Raw genomic sequence first — 20,949 nt, 5'->3', positions numbered from 1 at the left:
TAATATTGAATGCTAGAAGAAATACTCTCTGAAGTCTATAAATCATTGAGACATACATAACAGAATCTGCTAATCCTTTGAAGTACGGAAAAGTGCCTTCATGATATTGACAACTATGATCAATTGAAATTGTAGCTGTCACCACAGGTACCTGAATGGCAACGGAAATGCAAAAGGAAATACTTTAGCACGTAAATAGCTCTACAAAAAGAGGATTTAACAAAACATAGGCATAGCAGACCTAATGTCATTGTTGACACCATACAAATAATGTCATAATGTTTTTATAGAATTTATCACATGTTTATATCCTTAGCTATACAAAATAAGTGATTAGAAGTAGATTAAACAATCACGTCAAATTAATATTTATATTAGAAATACAAATGAGGTGTGCTCTATTATAGAAACAGAAATTACAATTAGCTTATGGGTATCAATAGTCATTTGATTCTAGGGTTCAATGTGCATATTCCAATGACAGCCTTTCATTGTGTGATTTTTTTTTTGTTCTCTGTGTTGAAGTTGTGAGATTTTAGATAAAAGGAGGATAGAAAATAATATAAAATATGTGTGATATTGACTTGATAAAAAAAACTAAACACTAATTTCTTTTTATAAGAATACATAGATTCAATCCTAAATAAATAGAAAAATCAAGAACAAATCACAATAAAATAATTAGTACAAAACCTAATCCTAAGAGGTAATCTAAGATTCTGTAAGATTATAAATCAATCTTAAGAAATAACTTAAGATACACTAATATAATATCATAAGATATTATCTTATATTCTAAGAGTAACACACTGTCTTCTAGTTGCACACTCCCTCTGTTACCAGATAGGCCATCTCCACTACAACCCACAATAAACCAACACCATAGATAATCACATAACTTCCTCTGCCAATTTTCAATGTCACTCACCCCATCCACTCTCCAGCTGCCAAATAGCCTCTACCACTTCGATCACATGGCTGCAATTGGTCCTGCATTTGACTCTTCTTTCGCTGTCAGTTTCAATAAAGTCCCCTTGATTCCCTGCAAAATTTGGTAGGCATAGTCAATTATGCAAGTTGGGCTGCTGTCCTTGAGGTCTGGTTGCAAGGGCGTAGTGATGAGGACTATCTTCTCATACAGTCCAAGAATATCCCATATACAGAACAGACAAGTTGATGCCTTCTTTTACAGTGTTTGTTGGTTCTCAAACAATGCCAAAATTCATATGCAATGTCGCTCCTTTAAGATGTACTATGATGTCGTTACTATTAGGTTTATATATTCTATGTAACTCATCCTTACAAAATCGGTTAGTAGGGTGAGAGGTGCCACTCTTTATAAACTTTTATCAAGCCTTATCTCTTTTCAATGCGAGGCTTGGGTTTTTCCAATACACCTCTCATGCTCAATACTATTAGGCTCGATGCATGTAAAAAATGGTGGTTGACCCGAACAGATAGGTTTTGATACCATATTAGATTTATATTAGGTTTGACTCGTCCTTACAAAACCGGTTTGCAAGGTAAGAGGTGTCACTCTTTATAAACTATTTTCAAACTTTATCTCTTTTCAAAGGTGAAGGACATCAACCGTCTATACAACGTCGTCTCTAATCTTATCTTTATAAGGAAACAAGATGCGGAACTTTCTTATTTTATTTTCTGTATCTTTACAATAATACAAAGCAGAATTTATACAGACTAGGAGATTAAGGCTGGGCGCTAATCTAGCCTAAGAATTAGGGAAGTTATTCTCCTCATAATTGCTAATTCTAATAAGATAGGAAAGGCTAGGAATTAGCTAATACTAATCTATATTTAATGGACATACAGCTGTCATAAAACTGTACAAAACAAAATCTGTTGATTCTCCTTAATTAGCGCCAATCTTCAACACTCCCCCTCAATCTGGGTGGTAGATATCTATCATACCCAGATTGGACCTGATAGTTTCGTATGTGTGCCTTGAAAGTGCCTTTGTTAGAATGTCTGCTGTTTGTCTGTTTGATGAGATGTGGTTAACACTTATGATCTCATGATCAATTTTCTCCTTAATGAAGTGTTTGTCTATTTCCACATGCTTTGTTCTATCATGGTGAACCGGGTTTTTTGCAATACTTATAGCTGCCTTGTTGTCACAAAGTATTCTCATAGTGTAGTTAGTAGGAATTTTGATCTCATCCAACATTCGTTTGAGCCAAATCCCTTCACAAATTCCTTGTGCCATAGCTCTGCACCATGTTGTGGAAAACCTCAAAGATCCTTCCTACTTCTGATTTCTCTTTCATTAAAAATACCCAGGTAACACGAGTGTGATCGTCAATGAACGTGACAAACCATCTAGAACCAGTAACATTCTTAATGCGTGATGGTCCCCATACATCACTATGAATTAGGGCGAAAGGTTGGGATGGCTTATAGGGTTGGGGTGGGTATTGGCTACGTGTATGTTTGGACAATTGACAAATTTCACACTGAAAATGCTTCTGATTTTTATTGAATAAAGAAGGAAATAATTTTTCCAGATACATGAAATTTGGGTGGCCTAATCGATAGTGCCATAACATTACAGGATTGTCACTACTTGGAACACTAGCTGCTGCATATGACTGGTTCTTGAGTCCTCTTTCTAATTCTTCAGCTTGAAGTAGGTAGAGTCCAGCACACTCTTTAGCACTGCCAATCGTCTTCCCCGACTCCAAAATCTGAAATTCACACAAGTTAGGAGAAAATTTAGTAACACATTTCAAATCTCTTGTGATTTTGCTAATGGACAGCAAGTTGCAATCAAGTTTTGGCACATATAGAACATATTCTAGTGTAATATTAGGTGACAAAATAATTGATCCTGTACCCATGACCTTAGAATGTGTGCCATCTGCTATTCGGACAGTGCAGTTAAATGGATAAGGAGAATAACTAGTAAACAAATTAAAATTTCCAGTCATGTGATCTGAAGCCCCTGAGTCAACAATCCATGACTTTGTTTTTCCCATGCTAGTATTTAGAGCATGTGAGACATTACCTCTCTGAGCCACTACAGCCGTACCACCTTTTTCTGTAGAGAGCATGGTTTGTTTGAAGATTTTTTGTAAAGCCTCCATTTGTTCCTTGTTAAATGGAAATGAAGTAGATTTTACCTCAGCTTCTTGGTGGTTAAAAATTGCGTTGCCTCTGCTGTCCCTGCTTTTGAATTGCTTGGCTTCTGGGGGTTTTCCATGTATAACCCAACATATTTCTTGTGTATGGCCTGGTTTCTTGCAGTGATCACACCAGGGACGATTTTTCTTTTGAAATGGCCGAATTTGGTTTCCTCTTGCAGCCATTGCTGAGCTCTCGGTGGGAGGTGTTGAGGTGGCATTTCCCAACATGAGTTTCCTCCTGCTCTCTTCTCTCCTTACTTCTGAAAAGGCTTCCCGAATTTTGGGAAGAGGTTTGGTTCCAAGGATCCTTCCACGGACTTCATCAAGGTCCTTGTTTAGTCCCAATAGGAACATGTAGATTCTGTCCTTCTCCACCAGCTCTTTGAATTTTTTCTTATCCCCTGGACAGTCCCATGTGACTTCTTCATATACATCTAGTTGTTGCCAATGTCTACTAAGTGTATTAAAATACTCAGTAACAGAAGATTCTCCTTGTCGAAGGTTGTGTAGAATGCTTCTTATCTCAAATATGGCAGAGGTATTGTCCACATTTGAATATGTTTCCTTCACAGCATCCCATATCTCCTTTGCCGAATCATAGAACATGAAATTTTCACCAATTTCGTTGGTCATGGTGTTGAGCAGCCATGACATTACTTGGCTATTCTCAAGTTTCCATTTTTGAAGGGTGGCATCTCCTTCTTGGGGACATTTTGTGTCTCCTGTGATGTAGTCTTCTCTCCCTTTTCCTTGAAGGAAGATCTTGACTGATCTTACCCATTGGGTATAGTTTTGACCATTTAATTTATGGCCAGTGATGAGATGACTGAGCCCATCATGTGAACTGGTCGGAAATGATCCAGTTTCCATCTTTGGCTGTTTGTCGGAAGGTTCACCCATTGCTGGCGGCGCTAGGGTTTTCTTAGGGATGGATCAGATCGAGCTCTGATACCATGCGGAACTTTCTTATTTTATTTTCTGTATCTTTACAATAATACAAAGCAGAATTTATACAGACTAGGAGATTAAGGCTGGGCGCTAATCTAGCCTAAGAATTAGGGAAGTTATTCTCCTCATAATTGCTAATTCTAATAAGATAGGAAAGGCTAGGAATTAGCTAATACTAATCTATATTTAATGGACATACAGCTGTCATAAAACTGTACAAAACAAAATCTGTTGATTCTCCTTAATTAGCGCCAATCTTCAACACAAGACTTGGACATGCAAAGTTATTTGGAAAAGCTTGCTAGTTTGATTGCTGATTTGGATGCTCTTGTGTCTTTTGTTAGTCGGATAAGCATGTTTTATAACTCCGGAAGTTCATGGTTTTGGCACTTGCTGGTCTTCCACCTCTTTTGTTGTTAGTCGGATAAGCATGTTTTATAACTCGGGAAGTTCATGGTTTTGGCACTTGCTGTTCTTCCACCTGACCTCGACTTAGTTTGCATAGAGTTATTATCAATAATATTGAAACTCTTATTATTTTCTCTCTTTTCTTTAAAATCCCACAACTTTAACATTCTCAAACAATAAATAAGGGTACAAATGAATATGGGCCAATGTTGCTTATAAAAATGACCAAAAGAATGAATACTTTTTGTTTCTTATAATATTGACCAGAGGGAGTATTATGGATGAAATTTGTACTTGATGACTTGAAGATACAGTATGAAGGACCTATAAATTTGTTTTATTACAATAAATCAGATACCATTATTTCTCATAATCAGTAAGACAAGGAAAAATTCCTCCCCAAGCCGTGCGTGCATTTTTCATTACAGACGGCTTTCCCTATATATACATCTAAACCAAAGTTATTTCCCCGGAAGAGAAATCTTGAAACTCAACTCTTGCGACATGAACATTTCATAATCCTTTCCATATTCTAGAATACAAATTGTAGATACTATTCACATTGAGATAGACCAACACTTCATCAAGAGAAGTTGGATAGTAGATTGATGATAGCTACATTATGTATTCCTTCACTTCTAAACATAAAATGGCAGATGTATGAAGAAAGGGCTTACCAACTGAAAAATTCCCAACACTTGCAAGCTGGGAGTGCCGAATTACTGATTATTAGGTGTATATTCTGTAACTAATCCGTGATTATTGTATCCGGCCCATTTGTATGGCCCTATAGGTAGAGCATAGGCTATATAATCATTTTAGATTTGTATGCATTATTCAATCATAATAATATTCAGAATATTATTTTCCATACTCAGTCCCAAAGGCCGTCCTAGAAACAAATAAATCATTGCACCATCCTGAATGCTTCATCATCATAAATAAATTCAGCAATTGACTTACAAGTTCTAGCACTGGGAGATTACGTAAATCCCTTGGTAGTGTCACTCTTTTATTGGTATCCTACATAAATAACACAATTAGAAGGTTGTGGAAAACAATATTTTCAGTTTACTTTGCAAGCCATTAATTGAAATTTATCTTCAAATAAATTTATGGTCATAAATAAGAATGGTTATGAAATATAAAAAATGTGTCACCTCTCTCTTTGTTTCCATCTCAGCAAGTTTAATATAAATATCCACCATTTGCTTCATCTACATATGTAACAATTAGAGTTTGGAGATAATTGATTGATTATTTGAACTACTAGAGAAGAAATTATAAAATAAAAAGTGATTTTACTTGTCGTATGATAGCTCCATGATATGATGACAACTCATTTAGAAGATTTTCTGCTGCAAGTTTTTTGTCCATATCAACCACAAACGAATTTCTACTACGTTGTTTATCCTTGATACGGTCACCATTTGCCAGGGCCAGAAGCTAAAAACAAATCAATATAATGTTTTTGTTTTTATTTGATGAATAATGTTAGAAACAAATGAATAAAATGCATCCAAAAATTGAAAATAAAATAAGTAAATATACAATTTCAAATGGGAAAATAGATATATGGTTCAACAGAATAAGGTTTGGTTTATGTTTCTCTTAATCATAGATGTTTAGTCACACATTGTACTTGACTCTGAGAAATATATATGTACATATGTTTGTAACAGTATGCAAAATATTGCTCGATGGCAGATAAGTGGCACATACTTGAAGTATTGTATGGTATGGATGATCAATAGCCATTTTCTTCACAAGGGAAACCAAAGCAAACTGCATGGTCCATGTTTATGTTACATTACATAATGGAAATAAAATATGAAAAAAATTTAAGTGAAATAGTACAGGGGAAAGCAGAACCTGGAAATTAAGAGGTCCTTGAACATCCTTTGAGCTACCCATTCTAGAAGCAATTTGGTATACTAAAGGTATAAATTTGAAGGATTGAACCTACAAACAGGTTCAAAAACAATCAACATACGAAACCCACATATCCAGGTTTTGAAAAAGGGAGAAATCATACAACTCAGAGCACTTGATTGGCAATGCTTTATACTACATACCTCATCAATCGTGCTAAGCATGCTATTTACAACATGTTTTCGAGAAGAAAGGCTGAACCACAAGGAAACAATCCGAAACACCTGAAAGCAAATAAACTTGATAAAGGAAATTATACTTTATTGCAACACATACAATATTTAAATAGTGTATATGCTTGAATCTATCAGTAGAGTGAAATAAAGGGCAACTCCATACCACTCGCACATCGTACTTGTCACCTAAGACTAAACAATGTTTGTATCCCTCCAATGCAAGATTAAGAAAATTGTCCCGGTCATCCTGAGGTGTTGAAAGACAGGGAAAATGGCACTTATTATAAACTGTGGGGTTTAAAGAATATATTCATCATCAGATCTTGTGATATAGTTGTGCACAGAATTACAAAAAATATCCTTCCTAATTGATGAAACAAAATAGATACCTGTAATTTCTGGGCTTCTTCCTTATCCATTGCTACTTGCTTTTGTAGTTCTTGGATTTTCATGGTGTAGTCAGTTTTCTCACCCTATGTTATGTACTACACGAATTAGAGCATCGGAAAATATAAGCAGGAAAAAAATGTTAGTAACTACCTTTGTTGAACTCCTTAACCTTTTAATGAGTGCTTCCAACTCTACAGTCTGTAAAATCAACAATACCATGATCATAATACGTAACGGCAATTAATGTCACTTGTGATTGTCTTTTAACTAGACATAGTCTTTTTATTAGAATCAGTGAATTAGGTACCTTGTGCTTTCTTAAACGCATTGCTGATTGCCACTCATTAGAGTTAAGTCTTTCTTCATGGCTCCTAAATAGAGCATCAGTATAGTGTGCAAGATGAAAATGAGTCTGACATCTTCTTTTCATGGCCTTCTTATCCGTAGTTTTCATATCCTCAGCAATGGAGACAGCGGGTTTCAAATACTTTTCCAAAATTGTTCTTGAACTGCAGTTGCAAGTTTAGACAAAAACAGGAGAAGACAAGAACTCAAACGAGTCAGGTATATAAAGGGAGTATATTACAAAAACATTAAACAGAATTAAGTTTTGTCCAATAACTTGCTAGATCTGGTTTCTGCCAGCCACTTGCCAATCAACCGATAAACATCTGAAGCTTCTTTATTACACTGATAATTTTGTGATATGTACATTCCAAGGTTGATAGCCATCTCATTTTGACCTTGAGCACGAAAAAGCTTTGCTTCTTCAATCTGCCATCCAGAAGCAGAGAAAACAATAATACTACTGTTGATTTCTTTTTAACCAATGTATCAGCCAGAAGCAAAAGCAAACAAGCACAAGTTAATGCCAATCAATACACAGTTTTCAAAATTACAAACAATATGTGAGTTAACAATATGGATAACAATTCCATTCTCACCCAGCCAATCTGGTCTAATAAAGCACATAGCAGAAGAGTGTGTCTTGATTGAGAATTTGATGGGGTTTAAAACATAATCTTTGTTGAACTGCACACAAAGAATACACAAATACAAAAAAGTCTGGTTGATGAGCTTCTTCTACCAGCCTTAGAGCCAAAGGTTCCAACAATTCTCTTCCTTACACAAAAGGAAAACAGAATGCACACCCAAAACACTCACAAATCCTCCCTACAACTACACTTACTGCATAACTTCCCTACATAACTAGTACACAACTGTTGTACTATATAACTTCCCTATTACTAATTCTGCCCTGTTATTTGCTTATTTCTGCAAGAATACATGTTAGAGTCGATGTAAATAGGGTAATTATGGCCTGATTCTATGTAATTACAGTAATAAGGATGATTATAAATTGTATTTGTAACTACTTCACTCATATGCTACCTTGTATCCTCATTCTCAACATGGTGTATAGAGTCTAAAAGAGAGGCAACCCTAATCCATGCTTATTCAGTGGATTAACTGCCAGTCATTGGAGCTGGTACTATCAAATCATAAAATAACATTAAGATTATCTCTACTCTAACCTTTGAAGTTTATCTTTCTAGCTTTCAAGTCTCATACTTCTTCTCCTACTACTTGCTATTGCAATGAAATTTTGATTTCTATACAAATTATCCAGACCCAGGATTTCATAAATTGACGTATTTGATATGCTGCAATTCAATTTCTCTATATTTCATATTACCTTATATTTTAAATTGCTGAATACAAACACAGCGTAATATTTTATGAAAAAAATCACACTTGACATATAATCATATTTCAAAATTTTCTTCATTTGTCCGTGAAGTGTGGTTCATTCCAGTTTTTCCCCAATAAACAGAAGCTATTGTCTATCACCAGACACACACAATCACTACTCAGTCATGGCAGCTATCTTACCCTTCCAAGCCAATATAAAGCTGAACACTGTCCTTCGGTTCCAACACAAAGGGACTTAAACTCGTGCAAAGCACCAGCTGCTTGAGAAAACCTAGATCCCTGCAAAAATGGTGAATAGTGTATAAAAAAAATAAACCAGGATTGAATCATTATGACATTGTTGACAATATCAAAGACCAGTTCTCGTAAAAGCTTAAGCTGTTAGCTAGAGACTCACTGATCCAATAATGAAAAGTGAACAAACAATACAGAGGCCAACCTTAAGAGCATAAAATTAATTTTAATGAGAAAGGAAGAGGCAAGCATAGAATTCTTCACCAATTGGTCAAAGTGGTTGTCATAAAACCATGTCAATGACCAAATCTCGTTAAAGCTCAAGTTGTTAATTAGAGGCTTGGAAAAGATTTTTTCATCTCTCTCAATGATGACTTAATAAGGTATTGTGGCAGACTATGTAAGATGTTGCAAAATACAATCTCCATAACTATGCTTAACAATGAACCACTTATTTAACTTGTTATTAAATAACAAAAGTACTTGTTAGGAACCCAAGAATTGGATTCCAAGGATTTAGAGGAAGAACACAAATATTTAGAAAAAAGATAACAAATAATAGGAGAGAATCTCTCCAAAGAAAATGATACACAAGAGCGAATATGCTCCTACAATGGTTTACACCACTCGATTTATAAAGTTGCTAAAAGATGTTTTTTTAAAGGGGTCAAAGCCTCTATTTAAAGACTTCCAATACATTAGGACAGGGATTAGGTCTATGGTAACTTACTAATAACATAAACACCAAAATAGTTACACCTATACAATTACTAACAACCTAAGAATACAACTACTAACAAACTCCTTATTATCCCTATTTCTATATCCTAACAGTACCCCTGATTTTTTTAACCACCTAGACTACTTCATTAACCGACGCATTGCAAGTCATTTACCTCTTATTTAACTTGTTATAAAATTACCTAAGTATCATGATATCTCACTTCATTAACCACTTAATTCACAATTATAAAATGATTGAAGTATCACGATATCTCATTAACCACTTAATTGCACGTCGTTGTCCTAAATTGCAAGTCATTTACCTCTTATTTAACTTGTTATAAAATTACCTAAGTATCATGATATCTCACTTCATTAACCACTTAATTCACAATTATAAAATGATTGAAGTATCACGATATCTCATTAACCACTTAATTGCACGTCGTTGTCCTAATATATATATATATATATATATATATATATATATACACACACACACACACACATATATATATTTTAATGTAACTTCTATCCGTGGAAGTAAGCGTTTTATACCTTCCGAAGTGTGGTAGCAGACTGCAGAAGATGTTGCAACATACTATCTTTACAACTCAAAGTTTGAAGTAGAACTCGTCGAAATGGTAAAAATGGTTCTAGCAAATTCATATGCAGTTGCGTCCGTTGCAAAATTGAGTACCAATCCATATCCAGCCAAGACAACTAGTTGACAATATAAACAGTGCAAGGTATCATCAGTCTATGAGAAGTAGTCTCAAGGATTGTTTAATCCTTGTCTCAATACAACAACATCAATACCCAAGTATTTTCCCACTAGGTTGGCTCAGCTACATTAATAAAATGTAGCCATCAATCCTACCAAATACTAATCACTGTGAATTTTATAATATACTACTTTACGTAGCAAAAAAACATGCTTTTGCCATGAAAGGCTCAGATACACAAAATACCTGTTCAATGGAAAGAATCACAGGCTCAAGAGACACATTTCTCTTCTGAAGAGAGAACTTTATGCTATCATTTTGGCAAGTTCTCCAGCGTAAATCCCAAGCCATGCCAAGATGATAAAGCATCTGTCAAAATGATTATATGGAAGACATAAGAAAATAGCCTCACTACTTTATTTGTTTAATAAATTTAAGGATCATTTTTTGGTGCTTAGCCTATGGTTGTACCAATGGACTTCTACTACGGACAAGCAGGGAGGTTGAACAACTGAGTTGCATATTGTAAGTCACTTTGAGGTCAAATACACATCATATTGCTTTATGCAAAACACACAACATAAATCCTCTCAATGCAGAGAATTAGTTAAAATCAAGAGAGTATCTTAGATCATCATAGGAGTTAATTATTATCATGATTAGTTTCCTTGTTTAATTAGGATTAGAAATCTACTTCTAGTATAAATAAAGGTGAGTGCTTAGTCTTCTAGAACTTCACAATAAAACCAAAATCAAATCAAAGTTCACTCGTTAATCCAATAACTTCGACTTAACACTATAACAATAGAGCATAGATGTAATACAAATAGATATCATCTTAAGGACCTACAATTTGAATAAACGGGTACCTGGAGTCTGATGATAGTCAAATAAATGTACTCAGTGCTCTCTTCACTTGCATGAGAAACAGACCACACAAGCTCCTAGAACGCAAAACATTTTTAATTGCCTGAAGTCCTAAAGCACATCAACTCAACTGAGGAAACAAATATTACCTGCTTTGAATCTCTCAGTTTTCTCTGGAAATCACTCAAATCACCTTCCTGGAGCGCCCTTAAACAACTGCATAAAAAATAATTCGATACTATTCATGAGAAAGTTTCTAACAGTAGAAAGTTACAAATTGACTTTCATTCCAAATTGACTAGTGTCATGCCTTGCATAGATATGCAAGTTACACAATACACTTACATGCATGACCACCTAAAAGGAAATGCAGATTATGGATAGTTAATGACGTTGGTAAATATCTTCAACTGTCAATTCAATTTTAATACATTAAGTGGACAGTAAATAAAATGCAATTTCAATTTATAAGGAATCAACCATACCACAAAAAGTAATTGTTGTAGATAATGTAGGTTAGTATTAATATATAATAATTTTATTTGTCCCATTAATTAGGCCCATTAGGTTTAGAATAGTTTATTTAAACGAATTAGTGCATGTACTCAATTAAAAACTTGAATAAAATATCAGAGTTATTTTCCTCAGTAATCAACCATGGCTAGCAACCTATAAACTCAAAAACTATACTATTGCCATGACATAGTAGTTTCTAAGTGAAGTCTGAGGTTCAAATTCTCACACAAAAGCAGATGGTTTGAGTTCATACAAATCAATATTTGGTTTCCAAGGCTCCACGAAAGCACAATTAACAACTAACTAATTACATAGTACATTAACTGAATATGGGCATGAGTAAACGCAAATTATCACATAACGTTAGATAATATATTATGATGTGTGCATTTGTGTGCGTATTGAACATAAGAAAATATCTACCCGTATTACCTGTGCAAATTTTCATTAAAATGATCATATTTGATATTTTTAGTTTGAGGAAAACTAGTTCCTACACATGGTAAAGAGAAATCCCAGTTCCCAGCACGCCAAGCCGACTCATATTGCAATTCAGCAAATTCTCTGTCATGCCGAAGCTCTTCCTTGCTTGATGTCAACCCTTGACAATACATATCAAGTACATGTGTGCAGCCAATCTGTTGCAATGATCTAATCAACCCTTTGTAAGCTCTACTCTGCCTAATCTCATCTACCTCTGTGGCAAAATATGATGATTTTGCTGGTCCAGCTTGTTCCAGTGACAAACTTCTCGAACTGATGTCCTTTGGTAATAAGATACCTGATTGAACTTGCAAATCATAGTACTCAAGAGCCTTTCCCCAGTTTCCCTCATGCTCGAACGTGATTACTTGAGAAGTCAACTATTGTTGACAATAACCAATATAAAAGAGATTAAGAAACATAAGGCAAAACCCAAAACAAATAGCACTAAAATAAAAATAAAAATAAAAATAAAAAACAGCCTAAACCCACAAGGAAGCAAGGAAAATTATATTCTTTGGAAAATTGAGAACACCAATTAGTCAAACTATTTCCTCACAAGTTGAATGTTAATGGGCCAGCACCTAAAAGCAAGGTTAAGCTTTTAGGTTGATTCGGATCCCGACAACGTATTACTCGACCACTCAGTTATGAGATGGTAAAGCAACATGAAGAAACGATCATGCTCACTAACCTTGTGGCACTGAAGGATTCCGTATAAGCTATCAGGTTCATTGATTCTAGTGACTGCTGAGACGAGAATTTCGATATGATCAGGCAACTGATATGGAGGAAGACAACAAAGAGAAAGGATATCATTAGTAATGGACGTGAACATTAACCAAGGCAGTCTTCACAAACAGTTAACAAATTTATATCTATCCAAAGCATCCATTTTACCTATATAAATACGAAATGACTGAAATAGTGTAACATATTAGTTGAATAGTTTAGAAGGATCAACTTGTATTTCACAATGAGGTTGTACTTCTTACCATTTCGTTATGAGAGAAATCAGGACCTCCAACACTCATAGCTTTGAATTGCTCTTCGCACCAGTGTTCCACATACATCATCGAAGTAAAATATGATCCACAACTCTATAATAGAACGAGAAGTACATGTAATCGAAATTTATATAAACAGATTTAAAGGATAAGAAAGAAAAAGATAATATAACAAACTAGTGAAAATGAGATAGAACGAGAAATGGAGTGCAGACAATCTTCCACTTACAACTGCAGCCTTGGCAACAAGAAGATAATCAACTGAAAGCCAATAAACCTTGGAAAATATAAAAAATAAAAGAGTTAAATACATTTAGAAACAAATATATTGCCCTCTCTAGGTTCAAATTCTTCAGGAAAAAATGAACACTTTCAAGGAAAACCGCAAGGGAGACAATACTTTCTCCCATGAAGATGGTGATTCTGCCAAGCCACTAGAAACAACAGCAGATTGTCTCTGTCTTGCTTTTGCAGGAGTGGACCGGGATTTTGAGCTATAATTTGGAGGTCTTGAACTCTGCAAAACCAAACCACAGTTAACAGTCTATCCCTGGCTTATTCAACCAACAAAGCAACAGTAGAAAGGGTGAACTCATTTGGCTCAAACAAATACTTCAAGAGGTTAAATTTTGGGAAGGTTTTAGTGATAATCATGTTGTAAGCATGTGGTCTCAAATCAAAGCTTTGCCAAAGAACCAAACACATTGAGATAGATTGTGAAAATTCACTAGAGATCTTATCTGAAGGTATCACCACTCACTTTGTCAACTCAAATGACCAGCAAACACAAGTTTTAACTATATTTCACTAGAGATCTTATCTGAAGGTATCACCACTCACTTTGTCAACTCAAATGACCAGCAAACACAAGTTTTAACTATATTTCACTAGAGATCTTATCTGAAGGTATCACCACTCACTTTGTCAACTCAAATGACCAGCAAACACAAGTTTTAACTATATATGTAACAAACTTGGTTCATATACACTAAATGCTTCGGATATGATCTTACAACTTAAAACTTGGTTCATGTTGTAACATAGATTTCATCATATGTGTCTCACTTTTTTCCTTAATCACTTTTCATGAAATGAATTTCATTGAATAATTATTAATATGCTGGAAGTTTTTGAAAAGTGGGAATAGGAAGATTTTCTTTCTGTTTTGATTCACTTACTGTCAAAGGGTTTAAGTCTAAAACATAAAAGACTTTGAGCTTGAGGCTAACGAGACTGTGATGCAACATAGGCCACCCATATTTGTCCACGTTTAAGATGTCCAATCCTAGGTGTGGCTGGTGTGTTAAGATATCTATTATTGGATCCATGTTTCATATGTGTCTAGTCCTTATCGTGAGGGAGCGTGATGAGCTCCCACTCATCTAGTATTGAGAAACCCTCAAAGTTCCACATTATCTAGAGATAAGACCTCAACAAAACTTATAAAACTTAGGCAATCCTCACCTTAGAAGCCAATTTTCTTAGTTAAGTGAATCACAACACATAAGATGGTATCGGAGCTTATCCTTGACCAGTAAATAGGTCACTGTACTGTCCACACACCAAGCCCAATAGTGCTAGGCGTAAGCAAGTGTGTTGGGAAAAACATAAGCCACTCATTGGCTAGATATAAGGCCTAAATAGACTTTAGGTAAATCTCTCATTATAAGCCAGTTTTGTGGGGTTGACTTTGACCTAAAAACTGAAAACTATAGATATGGCTGTAGTAGTCCTTATAAGGCTCAAGTAGTTCTTAGTCCTCACATCTTGTGCTAGCTTCTGGAATAGAGTTAGACCTACACTAAATTCAAAGAAGTTATTAGAGCCTATCCTTGATATGCTATAAGGTCACATGTATTTGTCCACACTCCAAACGTCTAGTCCTGAGCATGAAGAAGTTTTAGATCAATGTTATTGGACCATATACATCTGTTCATATTCATGTCTCCAGTCCCGAGCATGAATGAAGGACCCACAAGTTGGAAGAGGGACAAATAAAGCCGGGTGACAAACCGAAATGGCAAGAACAAACAGTGGCACAAAGGACGGTCAGAGCTGGCACGTGACGACGCTTCTGAAAGCAGGGTTTTGACTGTTGGCAGATTGGCGGTCTCCGGTAACAATGGTAGGGCGTGTGTCTCCTGCAATGACGGAGGTAGTAGCTCTGGTGATAGCTTTGAGATCAAGTGGAGGTGGAGGTCTTTCTATTATGTGAGAAGAATGTACACACACACACACAAAAATATATATATATATATATATACAAGCATAAATCTCATGTGATAGTCACTGGAATGCTGTGATTCATATTCTTAGGTATATCAAGAATGCACCAGGCAAAGGATTGCTTTATGAAGACAAGGGTAATACCGATGTTGTTGGCGACTCTGATGCTGATTAGGCAAGGTCACCATCAGATAGAAGATCCACTTCTGAGTACTGTGTCCTTGTTGGAGGTAATTTGATATTCTGGCGGAGCAAGAAGCAAAACATAGTCGCAAGACGAGTGCAAAAGCAAAATATCGTGCTATGGCTGCAACGGCTTGTGAACTTACATGGCTAAAACAGTTACTCAAACAACTCAAGTTAGGAGATGTCAATGTAATGAAACTAATTTGTGATAACCAAGTTGCACATCCGGTCTTCCATGATAGAACAAAGCACATAGAAATTGATTGTCATTTTGTAAGAGACAAAGTTCTTTCTGGAGAAATCACAACTAATTTTGTTGGATCAAATGATCAATTGGCTGACATATTCACTAAGTCACTTAGGGGTCCTCGTGTTGAATCTATATGTAACAAGCTTGGTGCATATGATATGTATGCTCCAGCTTGAGGAGGAGTGTTAGAATTCAAAGTATGATTTATTATTCTTTGACTGTACAATTTCCTAGGTTCAATGGTAGAACTTGTAGTTAAATACAAGTCCCTAGTATTTGAATGTAATTATTGTAACCTCATTATAAATAGAAGATGTGTGATCTTGTTTGAGACACACAAGAAATACACAAATAACATATTTTTACAATGTTTATATTCTATGCAGGGTCCAGGTTCATCCCTTGAGGTTCGAACCACAGTTGGGTAAAATTAAACTCACTTCTACCCGACCGATTGCCAAGCCAACTAACACCTTTAGAACCTCAGATATTGTGTCCTAGAAACCGTTAATTGCTAATAGATTGGTATCTAACTATAGTTGAAAATAATTATCATAATTTAATTTAACAATATTAACATGAATCTTATTAGGTTTTGAATTTGAGTTTAAACTCCATCACCAATTGGAAACAATCATAAAAGCACTTCCTACTTTTTTTGTGAACTTAGAATTAAAAAATGAAAGAAAAAATGGATTAATCAAGCATACAATACTAGGCTGATTAACAAAATAAAAATGCCAAACCTAATTTAAGAACTATTTAAGGAAAAGATAATATTACTTCACAAACTTACAAACAAAAAAGATAAAATATCATTAAATGATTAAAATAGGGCATATAACTTATATTCACCTTGGACATTTCATGCCTTGATGGAACAAGTGATCTTTCCATGACATAACAAACACGAAGTTCATTAAGGCAATGCAAAATCACTTGAATTGATTTGATCATCTTATTTGACTCTGCAAATATATGCTCCTTCAACTGCAAAGTTCAACAACAAACACATCATATATACTTACTTTCAAGAATTAGAGTAAAATCATATTTATTGAATTGAAATAAGCTGGCAATACATCAAATATATATATACTAGATTACTAAACAACCAAATCCTATTAGTACTCATATATAACTAAATCCCTACTAGTACTCCTATTCAACTGAATCCCTATACTTGAGGGATAATAAACAGAAACATATTTTGACACTCCCCCTCAAGCTGGTGAATAGGTGTTCTCCATTCCCAACTTGAATACAATTCTTTCAAAGTTGCTACTGTATAGCCCTTTAGTTAGAAGATCTGCAAGATTTTCATGGGAGGAACTATATCGAGTGCAAATTAGGCCAAAAAGAAATCTCAAGTTGCTGCAATGAAGGCAGCAAAAAGGGCCAAAATAAAAGTGGCTAAGGTTTTAGGAAAATAGAAACCGCAATAAAGGCGAAATCACAATGAAGGCGGCAAAAAGGACCATAACGAAGGTGGTTATGATTTCAGGAAAATAGAAACCGCAATGAAGGCGGCAAAAAGGACCACAATGAAGGTAGCTAAGATTTTAGGAAAATAGAAACCGCAATAAAGACGGAACCGCAATGAAGGCGGTAGGTTTATGTGGAAGCAAGGGCCATAATAACGGTGGCTAAGGTTTCAAGAAAAAGGAATCTGCAATGATGACGGCAATGGTACAAAAGAACCTTATTCCTAATGGTTTTTATTGATTTTGGAAAAAATGAGTTATTGTTGTTGAATAACTTCGAAGCTGAGTCTTGGTTATCCAAACAATAAAGGCCATCAATAACAACCATCACTACACACAATGAAGGCACCAAGGTGTAGTGACAAGGCCATTCCAGACTGCAATGAAGGCAGCAAAGGGCCACAATGACGGTGGCTCAAGTTTACCGCAATAAAGGCGGTTAGGGTTTATGCGGAAGCAAGACTCTCAAAGATCAAGAGCTCTGATACCATCTCAAGAATTAGAGTAAAATCATATTTATTGAATTGAAATATGTTGGCAATACATCGGATATATATATACTAGATTACTAAATAACCAAATCCTATTAGTACTCATATATAACTAAATCCCTATTAGTAATTATATATAACTAAATCCCTATTAGTAATTATATATAACTAAATCCCTATTAGTAATCCTATTCAACTGAATCCCTATACTTGAGGGATATTAAACAGAAACAGATTTTGACATTGCAGAAAACAAAATGAAGTTGAATTCATGTTTAAAGTACTACCTCTGTCTCATTATGTGACTCATTTGAAATATTTACTTCTCTCATTATTTGTCATTTTACATATTACCAACGAAGCATTAATTACTATTTTCCACTAATATGTACTAAATTATTTTATTTCAATCCACCTAACTGTTCTACTAACTACTATTAATAAGGGTACTTTATTAAATGAAGTTCATATTATCATATAGAAATTAGTACACATAATGATTTTCTTAAGAAATGTGCATAACTCAAATGAGACACTTATAGCTATCCCTAGTATCATTAAAAAACTTTTAAAAAATAATATAAGATACTCTAAGATCAAGATATTATAATATCCTTTCACATCATCCAGCAAAACATAGGCTCGCAGCAGCTAAAGTAAGAAGCCTAATAACTTAATCCAGCGATTTAGGCAGTAAACTGGTAGTGCCATCATATTTATATCATCAACATTTTCAAAATAATTAAATGACAGAATCAATAGCTCTGTAAAAATATATAAAATAAATAAAGGAGCAGAGTTTCCATCTATGAAATACGACCTGCTGAGAAATTAATTTGTGAAGATCAATCTCCAGATCCTTCCTTGCGGCGATGTTGACAAAAATACTTGGCAAAAGAAGCTCGGCAACTTCAGCTTTCAACAATATCATATCTTGACATAATCTGGAAGCAGCGTCCTAAGAAGATGAGCAGTGAACAGGGAAGAGAAAGCACGAGAAAGTCTAACTATTTGCTAATAGCTAGTGACATTTTAACTGCCAATATTTAACTGCCAATAGCTATTTGCTAGTAAGTAAGTCCATGATACCTTAGTACCACATCATTGCAGTAGACACTAAGTGAATACACCAAAGGACAAATCCACGTCTCAAAAGATTTACCATCTGTTAACCACACTGTAGACTTCTCCAATGAAATTTTCTCAACTGCAAACATAAAAGGATAATCGTAGCACAGTTAACATTTTAATCACATAACATAACAGCTAAGAACCATCATATCTTCACATACATTGTGAAAAAAAATCAGAAAGAAAACCCACTGATTATAGGTTAGTTATAAGCTTTAGTATGAATTTCTAAAAAAGAAGGAATTTCAATTACAGAGTTCAGAATGATTACGGAATAGAGAATCTTCTAAGATTCTTATCCAGAGTAATTTTCTACATTGCCGCTTACACAAACTGATTACAAGGTCTCCTGGCTCGTAAAGTGAGAGAAGCTTTCCACTTATAAACACATTTTTAGGTAATATTTTATCAAAGGTTACAGCAGCAGATGAAGTTCCGGACACAATGTTCTGCGTGAGGTGAAAAGAAAAGGTTGCTATAAGATCACCAAAAAAAATCCGCAGAATATGGCAGAGCAGTACCACGACAGCCAGCACTAGAAGATGGTAGCCAGAAGTAGCTGCTCGTGCAATCTCGCACGGATCTGGCGGCAGTGTGTTGGTCTCACACGCGTATGTGTTGGCAGCCCGTGAAGCCGCTTGAGTTGTAATCATGAAATATTATGTAATTGATGTGTTTATATGAGAATGTGTACTGTTGGTGCTATATTTGTCCAGCTAGTATTAGTAATAGTTAGTATTGTATTCGTCTAGCTTGTGGGAGAAACTTCCCATGTACTCGTAGCTTGCATGGCAAGTTACAAGTGTAATAGTTAGTTAGTGACAGTTGTCCTTCTGAATGACAGCTGTGCGTTTGAAGAGTAACCATGTATAGCCGACTATTCCTCTTGTAATCATTTGAGCAAAACTGAATATTCAATACATAAATTCAGTAACATGTCTGTAATCTCTCTCTCTCTCGGTGTAATTACACAAGGCTGTAATTACACAAGGCTGTAATTATATTTTATTTACAATAAATACAAGTTAATTTGATTGGTAATTCCAATCGCATTAGCAACTAACTACAGATAAACATATTTTATAGGTGATTAATTATATCCATACATAAAAGAATTAGTACTATAAATTTTGTATAATAATGTATCACTTAAAATCGCTCGAGATAATATTTACGGTCTTTTTTAAGGGTTACCATAGAAATCTTCATGCAAGTGATTGCATACAGTTCATGGAACTGCCAAAACTTAAGCTAAACTAACTGGTTTTCACTTCAGGTAAAACGTTTATGTGCCTAAAGTTATTGCGTCAAAGTTCAAAAAATAAATAAATATAATGATACTTGGGCAGATTCCATTTTCAGCCATTTGAAGTAGAGTTGTGCTAAATATATTAAAAAAGGTTGGAACAAAAAAAAACAACGGGATGATAAGAATCAACCCCATCAGATGTCTACTTATACCAAAAGATTCTGGGCATAATGTTATTTCACATGAAACCAGCTCTACAAGCATTCACCATAGCATTAACATTCATGTAAGAAATGTATAGAAACTGACCATTATACCTTTTGACTTCCTATCCAGATCCAAAATGAAATTTTCCACAAGTTCGATATTAATGCCTTTGGAATGTATCTGCAATAATACAAAAACATTAAATGGTAGGAGAATTCAGAAAACAAAGCCTGATAACAAGGAATAAGTGCAGAAAATATGGACCCAGAAAACTGAAAGACAATAAGAGAAGCAGTGCCTTATTTGGTTCATGACGTCAGCCACCCCCAACCATTTCAAAAGATAACACCTCCACACCATTCCCGATTCCCTTCACATCACCCTTCCTAGTGTCCATTGTTCATATCAAATAATGACTCCTCCATTCTGCTAAGAGTCTGCATACGAGTCACTTCACTCT

The 20,949-nt window shown here is 35.0% G+C and overlaps 1 protein-coding gene across 10 annotated transcripts in view; it reads right to left on the bottom strand.

Moving 5' to 3' along the window:
• LOC101498080 (serine/threonine-protein kinase ATM) overlaps positions 1 to 20,949 on the bottom strand; it is an 85,244-nt gene that overhangs the window by 8,448 nt on the left and 55,847 nt on the right. For 8 of the 10 annotated variants that reach the window (XM_073368573.1, XM_073368574.1, XM_012716285.3 and 5 more), the window contains 26 exons: positions 20,600 to 20,669; positions 18,992 to 19,109; positions 18,723 to 18,846; positions 16,783 to 16,917; positions 13,666 to 13,782; positions 13,495 to 13,542; positions 13,254 to 13,358; positions 12,953 to 13,039; positions 12,208 to 12,638; positions 11,409 to 11,475; positions 11,262 to 11,336; positions 10,639 to 10,761; positions 10,226 to 10,390; positions 8,891 to 8,989; positions 7,620 to 7,771; positions 7,305 to 7,506; positions 7,148 to 7,195; positions 6,997 to 7,080; positions 6,771 to 6,854; positions 6,575 to 6,655; positions 6,372 to 6,461; positions 6,222 to 6,284; positions 5,805 to 5,945; positions 5,660 to 5,716; positions 5,463 to 5,522; positions 57 to 151 (listed from right to left, as the gene is read on the bottom strand). In XM_073368573.1, coding sequence (XP_073224674.1) covers positions 57 to 151; positions 5,463 to 5,522; positions 5,660 to 5,716; positions 5,805 to 5,945; positions 6,222 to 6,284; positions 6,372 to 6,461; positions 6,575 to 6,655; positions 6,771 to 6,854; positions 6,997 to 7,080; positions 7,148 to 7,195; positions 7,305 to 7,506; positions 7,620 to 7,771; positions 8,891 to 8,989; positions 10,226 to 10,390; positions 10,639 to 10,761; positions 11,262 to 11,336; positions 11,409 to 11,475; positions 12,208 to 12,638; positions 12,953 to 13,039; positions 13,254 to 13,358; positions 13,495 to 13,542; positions 13,666 to 13,782; positions 16,783 to 16,917; positions 18,723 to 18,846; positions 18,992 to 19,109; positions 20,600 to 20,669 — 2,921 coding nt within the window. Of the gene's footprint in view, positions 1 to 56; positions 152 to 181; positions 1,043 to 5,462; positions 5,523 to 5,659; positions 5,717 to 5,804; positions 5,946 to 6,221; positions 6,285 to 6,371; positions 6,462 to 6,574; positions 6,656 to 6,770; positions 6,855 to 6,996; positions 7,081 to 7,147; positions 7,196 to 7,304; positions 7,507 to 7,619; positions 7,772 to 8,890; positions 8,990 to 10,225; positions 10,391 to 10,638; positions 10,762 to 11,261; positions 11,337 to 11,408; positions 11,476 to 12,207; positions 12,639 to 12,952; positions 13,040 to 13,253; positions 13,359 to 13,494; positions 13,543 to 13,665; positions 13,783 to 16,782; positions 16,918 to 18,722; positions 18,847 to 18,991; positions 19,110 to 20,599; positions 20,670 to 20,949 lie in introns of those variants that run through there. The other 2 variants (XM_073368579.1, XR_012163164.1) reach the window with 2 other exon arrangements.

The sequence above is a fragment of the Cicer arietinum genome, chromosome 5, assembly GCF_000331145.2.
Source record: "Cicer arietinum cultivar CDC Frontier isolate Library 1 chromosome 5, Cicar.CDCFrontier_v2.0, whole genome shotgun sequence".
Lineage (NCBI taxonomy): Eukaryota > Viridiplantae > Streptophyta > Magnoliopsida > Fabales > Fabaceae > Cicer > Cicer arietinum.
Note: the sequence above shows the minus strand (reverse complement) of the source record. Positions and strands in the feature narration are given on the sequence as shown.